General features: G+C 42.7%; 1 protein-coding gene across 4 annotated transcripts in view; it reads left to right on the forward strand.

The window, feature by feature from the left end:
• FYB1 (FYN binding protein 1) overlaps positions 1–6,202 on the forward strand; it is a 52,348-nt gene extending 46,146 nt beyond the window's left edge. For all 4 annotated transcript variants that reach the window (XM_079994801.1, XM_079994802.1, XM_079994803.1 and 1 more), the window contains 3 exons: positions 1,620–1,653; positions 2,957–2,991; positions 3,135–6,202. In XM_079994801.1, the coding sequence (XP_079850927.1) occupies positions 1,620–1,653; positions 2,957–2,991; positions 3,135–3,157 (92 nt within the window). In that variant the 3' untranslated portion in view covers positions 3,158–6,202. The remainder of the gene's footprint in view (positions 1–1,619; positions 1,654–2,956; positions 2,992–3,134) is intronic.
• Positions 6,203–8,473: the final 2,271 nt, after the last annotated feature.

Consider the following 8,473-nt stretch of genomic DNA (forward strand, 5'->3'; position numbering starts at 1 on the left):
GTCTTTAAGGGACTTGCCAGCTCACACTCAAGAAAGACATCCTCTCTAAACAACACAATGTGATTTATATATTTTGTGCAGCCTTGACACTAAAAATCGATGATTTGCTCTGAAAGGCTTGCTAATGGCAGAGATTATCTTGATGCGAGACCGGAAAGGGGAATAGAATACATTCGTTATGAGCTCATTTCCCCAAGGGAGTTGTCCTGAAGTTGTGGTATTGTCCCTCCTTTATGGGGAAGTCTTCCTGTCTTGAAATGAATGACAGGAACTCAGGTTTCAAAGGCCACCGAGGGAGTTCCATTATCAGGTTCGGAATGTTTGCCTTGCTGTTTTCAACTGCTGCTGTGGAGGAAAGAAAGTACACTATCATTCATTCTTCCTATTTTTCCAGATGGGAAACTGAGTCACAAAGGCCGCAATGTGCAAGGCAAGCATAGCCCTTTGAAAAGTCCCTCTGAAAGTTCTGAAGGAAACGGGCCGTGGAATTCTGCCAAGGCCCTTAGCACAGTAGGAACATGACAGACAGATTTTATTTTTGTACCACAGCAGTGACAGCAGTACAATTGCTGATTCTCACTTCCATGCAGGAGAAAACAGCCTTGCTGCAGGGCACAGAATCCTGTCCCCTGTTTTTAAAAATCATTCTAGCGCTGTGGATGACGAGAACGCAGCCTGCAGAGCAACCAAAGATTGGGGAGGAGAAGGGTTTTTTTTAAAAAAATTACTCAGTGTTTATTAAGGTTTTTGATAGCAAGTTAAAAAATTTCCAAGCTCAATAGGTGACGGTATAGAATACCCTTGATGTACATTTCTGAAAATGCCTGTCGCATCCATTCAAACTTGTCCTGTTCTAGATAGTTTTTGCTCTGGCAGACAGATGCATGAGTCTTCAGTACACTTATCAGCACTGAATGTGCATTTTCCTTTCCAAGTTTGCAAAACCATCAAAAGAAAGAGGTCAAAGAAAGTGCAATGCATTGCTGTGGGGATGGAGGAACATCTTCTGTCCCTTTTTGCAATGAGAATCATTGTGCAGCATCACTTTTTCACTTTGAAGGGCTGTATCCGGGGCTTTAGGCTGCTCGCATGTAGAATTGTGAGTCACTGACTGGTAAGTTGTCAGTTACGAAATGCAGTGGAGGCTAGTCCATCAGGTTGCTGCCCCACCAACCTTGGTCTGCTTGCCTCTTGCCAGGGGTGGCTATGCCTGTCATTAGCGCCACCTACTGTTGGCCTCCCTGCCTTCCACCCTATCAGTCCCGACGGCAGCAGCCATCACTGAGAACAGCCCTTTGCGTGATCTCTGGACAACGATGGTAAAATATAGAAACAAGCTTCTGAATGGGTGGTGGTGAGGTATTCGCCAATTTTTATTTCACAAACCAGTGCTTTATACCTCCTATAATACGCACCTACAATCTTACTTTCAGATAGCAGGGTGTCGGTTCCAGCTAAATGTAAACACATTTCACAGGGTAGGGATAGAATCCCTAGAAGGCACATGTCCTTTCTGCATTATCGTTTTCACCTTCCTGCCTCGTGGTTTTCTTTCAGCTCAGAAGAGTGATATCAGCTTCAGCTGATGATAACTATGTACCTATAATTTGATTTTACAGATGGTTATGTCCGGAGAAGCTGCATAGTGGATGAGTAAGTGCAATGTTTTCATCTTGAAACTTTTTATAATACAGTATTGTCAAAGCTAGTGAAACAGTTTTGCTTCCCAAACAAGGAACACACACACACCCCGGCAACACTATGTAAATGAAGACTTTCCCATAGAATATTGCTAAGTTGTTCCTCTGGAAAATTTCACAGAAACAAAAGAAATTATCAGAATTGAAAGCCAGGTGTTTTTCCTGTTGATTTTTTTATATATAAGGATAGTGTTAATCATCATGTTCATTGTTTATTGGCAATAATATATTGGGTAAAATCCACTCAGAATTTATCCTGTATTGAAATGAACAGCATATGCAACGCAATAGCTCAGTTGGTAGAGCATGAGGCTCTTAATTTCAAGGTTGTGGGTTTGAGCCCCATGTTGGGCGAAAGATTCCTGCATTGCGGAGGCTTGGGCTAGGTGACCCTCGTGGTCCCTTCCAATTCTACATTTCCATATTCAGTATGTCTTGCCCTGCACCTGTTGACCCGTTGCCCAATTTCTCCTTCTTCTCCTTCTTCTTCTTCATATGCTTTGTCTTAAAAACATTTAAATGGTTTCTAAAACAAATTAATACTTTTTTAATATATACCGTACTTTTCCATGTATAAGACTAGGTTTTTTTACTCTAAAATAATGTTAAAAAATGGGGGTCATCTTATACACAGGGGTTATCTTCCCCCATTTTCATAAATTTGAGTCCCCCAAAATAGTTGTCGTGTTATACACAGGGGCGTGTTATACACGGAAAAATATGGTAAGTGGGATCTGATTCTAAGGGTTCATCCTTTCTAAGGTTTAATGTTTTACTATGTTTTTATACATGCTGTAAGCTGCCCAGAGTGGCTAGGGCAACCCAGTCAGATGGGCGGGATACAAATTTATTATTATTATCATCATCATCATCATCATCATCCACACTTCTACTTGACCTGCATTTTGATTCTTTTGTGTACCAATTAATTCCCCCTGGGTCTGAGAGCTTTCCTCATTGTTCTATGACCATGCCTTGTGAAAATATGATCTTACTCACTGCATAGGAACTTATCAGATGCAAAGAAAAGCCAGAAAAAAGAGGCTTTGCTTACCTGAGCTTCAATTCAAGTAAGCTCAGATTTTCTCAAGGCTCAGCCACGGAACAATGAGAGAATGGACCGTGGTCAAATGGTCCATTCTCCATGGAATATGGTCAAATGGGCCGTGCTTTTCTATAAGGCGGCTTCCTCTGTTCCTAATATATGTGAAAGTAACTGAACCAATTGATTTTCTTTTTTCTTTCTAAACTTACAGTGATGAAGAAATATATGATGATATCGCTGATGAGGGTACGTTACACATGTCCAACAGAATTGTAATGATTTGGGATTGAGTAAACAGAAGTACTTTATTTTGGTTGTGTTCTTTTTATAACAAGGGTAGGCATTTTTCATACTGTATTTACGTTTACATTTCTTCCCCGCTCCCACAGGCTGCATATATGACAATGATTAGCTGTGGATTTCCCTTCAGCCTGAGCTTCATCTACTCTGAATCACCAAGTGGTTGATGCAAGAGTGAAATGTATTCCTCACATTGGTTGTTGTCTGCATAGGTACAACGATTTGGTTAAGCTATCTCGCCAGCTTCTGAACTGTAAAGCAGGTCTCACAAGGAAGGCATTGCAATGTTGATGGGACATGTCACTATTTTCCTCGATCAGGTTGAGGAAGCAAATCTCCAAACCACTTCCCTCTTCCACCACTATGGTGAATATTAAATTATTCAGGCAACCACCCAGTTCTCATTTTGCAAATTTATTTTGTTTGTTTCCTCAAAGCATACACTTCTAAAGTATTTCACAGATGAAATTAGTCACACTTATGTGTACTTGCTATACCCTGTTCTCACAGCTAAAGCATCCTGGGCCTATTACAACTCTTCTCTATCAGTTATCATTTGCTCAACAGTACCATACTTTTCCGTGTATAAGACAAGGATTTTTTTACTTGAAAGTAATGTCCCTGTAGATGATGACAGCAGTCATGAAATTAAAAGACGCCTGTTTCTTAGGAGAAAAGTGATGGCAAACCTAGACAGCATCTTAAAAAGCAGAGACATCACCTTGCTGACAAAGGTCCATATAGTTAAAGCTATGGTTTTCCCAGTAGGGATGTATGGAAGTGAGAGCTGGACCATAAAAAAGGCTGATCGCCAAAGAATTGATGCTTTTGAATTATGGTGCTGGAGACTGGAGACTCTTGAGGGTCCCATGGACTGCAAGAAGATCAAACACATCCATTCTGAAGGAAATAAGCCCTGAGTGCTCACTGGAAGGACAGATCCTGAAGCTGAGGCTCCAATACTTTGGCCACCTCTTGAGAAGAGAAAATTCCCTGGAAAAGACCCTGATGTTGGGAAAGATGGAGGGCACAAGGAGAAGGGGACGACAGAGGATGAGATGGTTGGACAGTGTTCTCAAAGCTACTAACATGAGTTTGACCAAACTGCGGGAGGCAGTGGAAGAGAGGAGTGCCTGGTGTGCTCCGGTCCATGGGGTCACGAAGAGTCAGACATGACTAAACGACTAACCAACAACAATGTTTAAAAATTGGACTTGTCTTATACACGGGTAGTGCTGAGAGGGGACAAGTGATTGGATGGTGCCGCAAGCCAGAGATTGTCACCGGTGGTAGTGCAAGTGATTGGTGGCTGTGGAAATGGCTTTTTTTTATTTGCTGTTGCAGCGGCAATTGGGCGGGCGATAGGCGGCTGCCAGCGAGCGGTCAGACATTTGGTGACTTTTGCGTCGCGTGTGATAGGAAGCGTTGTTCAGGCAGGTGAGTGATTCTCAGCAATCCCCCCCCCCCACCAAAAAAAGAAGCTCAACAACTCTGGACAATCTTCCCTCATTTTCTTAATTTTGAGTCCCCCAAAATAGTCTTTTTGAGTCTTATACACAGGGCGTGTTATACACGGAAAAATACAGTAAGTTCTGGCTTTAGAAGTGGGCTGCATTAGCAAACTGTCCATAGAATCATAGACTTGTAGAGTTGGAAGGGACCACGAGTGCCATCTAATCTATCGCCCAACATGGGGCCCAACCCACAATCCTGAGATTAAGAGTCTCACGTTGTACCAGCTAAGCTATCCTGACCATGATAGTTTTGTTTGTAACAAGAACTGAACAAGTTCTCTTCGAGTGCATTTAACCCCCACCCACTCTTGCCTTGCTAGCTGTCTTGTCGCATGAAACGAAGCAGCGTGATGGCTTTTTGCATGCATGCATATTAATTTGCATCACACACATAAAATGCTCCGACATTCTAGGCTCTAGAGATAGGGACTAAAGCCTGAAGAATTTTAATGCATCTCAATCTGATACAAATCTTAAAACACATCCCCAATATCTCTCCAAAAGGCAAAATAAGGACAATAAGGAGGCAGTTTTTTCACCTCCTCCCACAAGAACAGACAGGTAGTGGAGAAGTAGGGGCTGTTCTGTTAAATATTATTGGAGAATATGCAAATATTCCTCTATGAAGGTCTGCATGGCCCCACTCCCTCTCACTTGCTTTGATCTACCTCTCCCTCCCCAATAAATGAACACTTTGAGATGGACCATTGGCTTTTTCAACTTCTAATGCACTTTGCGGGGTGGGTGGGATGGAGGAAGGACTTGGGCACTGTATTGTTTGTTTGAACTGTTTATATCAGTTGTGCTGCAGAATATGTGAGAAAACACTTCATATACAGTTCAGTCTCCATCATAACAGATTAGTCTCATATCAAAACAAGCCTCTGGCTTTGCTAGTTGACAGAAAAGACTGGGCGCAAATGGTTCCTCATGCAGCAATACTTGCTCAGCAGACAAAGACCACACTACTTTGAGTGACAATGAACGTCAAAGTCTGTACAACGGAAATTACAGGTTTTTAGTAGTAAAGGTTGCAAGATGATAGGGATGCATTTGCATCCATATGCATAAGTGGGTGCCATAATTAGCACTAATGTGGATCAGGAGAGAAGGGAACAGGGAGGGAGTAGGTATCATGCATTTAACCCACAGCTTCCCTACCGACAGCTGATAAACCGTTTTGCCTTTCATGGGACTGGGAATACCTGTTCAGAACTGGCATCTGGATCAGTTCTGAGAAACCACACAACACGCAAACACACATGGAACACAACTGCATGCACAGTTTCTCACTGTAGAGATACATGCACTGAAGCTCCTTGCTGACTCAGAGTGACAGAGGAAATGTGCCGCCCTCACAGATAACCAAGGAATATGTTTTCTAAAATTAACTTATTGTGCTTGGTACAAAACAAAACTTCTGTGGAGTGTTTTCATTGAACAATCATGAATGTAATTTATGTCATTTTCAATCCTTTATTTTATGCTGCGTTCTGAGATTCCAGCCTTGGCACCCATCACTTAATTATAGTAGCATCTTGTTATGCTAATATATATTAATCTTGTGTTTTTATTCTCTATAGATTTTGTTTTACATTTTCTCATGCTTTGGGAAACATTAAAGATTTTATGGGTTTTCTAAACGGCAGCATTCTCCTTGTGCATTTCTTCACTCCGAGCTCACCCATAGTTAAGGCATCTTATTCGTTTGTTTTGATTATGAAACGTATTTCTAACCCGTCCTCCTTCTGCATGGATGCTAGGGTGTGGCACTACACATAATATCAACAAGCTGCACAATTAAAATTATGACACAGAAAAGAAAAACCCCACATCGCAATAAACAGAGATAGCTAAAAACAAAACAGCCTCAGAGTGGGTCGAATAGTAAAACCCTTCCAATAGTTTAGCCATATTTGTCAATCGCTGCTTCTGGAATATCGGGCAAAGCCATCCTGAAGAATAAAAAGTAGGAGACGGATGTTCAATAAGTATGTCTGGCTTGCCCGTTTAAGAGAGCGCTATTTGGAATGGAAACATGGCCGGGAATAGGGAGTGATATTGCTGTCTTGTTCCATCGCAACTTGAGGCTCACAAGGGGAAGGTGACAGCAGCAGAGCCAAGCTTGGTCCAGGCATAGACTGTCAGAACCCTGGACAGAGCACAGTTGAAGGTGGTGCCTGGAGCATTCGCACCCACAGAAGGGAGAGCTGTGCCCTTAGCACAGGGGAGGGGACCCTCGGACCCCAAGGGACAAATGCAGCCTATCTCTGCAAACCACTCACGTTCCTCCCCATGTCACACCCACCCTCTCCCCAGCCTGCACCCCTCAATGGCCCAGTCCTGTTGCATTAGCTATGAACGTTTTTAATACTCCTCCGACTGCAAGTGCACCAGGATACAGAAACCACACCAAATCATCTCTCCTTCGATTTGGAATGGGGTTTGGTTTAACTCTGTGGGTTTTCCCAAACAGTTGAAAAAAGAGCAGAGTTATTTCCGAGCCCAATTGTGAGCTCATAATGATGAAGGTCCCACTGCATTTTCAGCAACAACACTGGGAATGCAAAGTGCATTCACTGAGTCCAATTTGCAGACAAGTGTCATGTGAGTTTGGGGCAGAAGCTGGCTATGGATTGCACTGTTTGGTCTGTGACATCGCAAGCCCACAGTGGTAAGTCTCCTCCCCACCCCCTGTTGAGTTTTGCAAAATGCAACAAGCAAATGTTGAATTGGCTAAGCTTGTATGTGGTTTAAAGAAAGAAAAAGGCCGCCAGCACATCTGACCTATGGGACAGATATGAGTTTTCATTCAGTGTTCAATTCATTGACAGATACAGCTATCAAAACAATGGTAAAGCACAACTAGGCGTTAGGCTTTCTCTATGGGAGGTGGGACAGGGGTGGAGCCAGTGTGGTGTAGTGGTTAAGAGCGATAGTCTTGTAATCTGGGGAACCGGGTTCGAGTCTCCGCTCCTCCACATGCAGCTGCTGGGTGAACTTGGGCTAGTCACACTTCTTTGAAGTCTCTCAGCCCCACTCATCTCACAGAGTGTTTGTTGTGGGGGAGGAAGGGAAAGGAGAATGTTAGCCGCTTTGAGACTCCTGAAGGGGAGTGAAAGGCGGGATATCAAATCCAAACTCTTCTTCTCTTCTTCTTCTTCTTCTTTTAAGTAACATCAGTATGGACATGTGTCACTCTGGCCAAACAGATTTTTGCAAGTTTCTGAAACAATATTAAAGCCCTTGGAACCTTTTTACTAGAGGCAAAAGTGGAATAAGCAGAGATATATTTTTCCAACAACTTCCAGCTCTTGGGGTGAGAAAAAAAGCATTTTAGCTGCCTTAAATCTCTGTGTTGGAAAGTAGAAAAACAGTTTCAATACTGTAGTCAGGCACAATTATTCTGAGTGTCAACAGGAAGCAGATAGTCATTTTTTCAAAGAAAAACCAGTGACTTTTCAGAGTAAAACCACACACCCCATAAAGTGTGAAACTGCACACACTATTTGTTAAAAGTTGTGAATTGAATTTAGTGCCTTTCATCTGGGGTTTTTAAAATGCTATTTGCACAGCACATAGGGCACATTACATGTAAATTTAAAATGCTTTTAAAAGCAGACTAACCATTTGTCATGTATGATAATGACTTAAGATGCAATGCTGTGCGCAGGTTGTTACTTGCACTCCTAGTCATGGGTCCCCTGCAGGTGGCACGGATCCAGTATTTAATCCATATTTTATGAATGTCCCCTTAGACTGTGGTGCCTTGAGAACACGTTCAAAGAAGCCCGAGACTACCAGTGTGGATACTCCCGCAGGGGGATTAAAAAAAAACTCTACTCACTTCAGGGGCATAGGAAAGGGGGGGCGGGGGGACCCAGGTGCCATCATGGAGGGGGGTGACAAATTAT

The sequence above is a fragment of the Podarcis cretensis genome, assembly GCF_951804945.1.
Source record: "Podarcis cretensis genome assembly, chromosome: 11".
In the NCBI taxonomy this organism is placed as follows: Eukaryota; Metazoa; Chordata; class Lepidosauria; order Squamata; family Lacertidae; genus Podarcis; species Podarcis cretensis.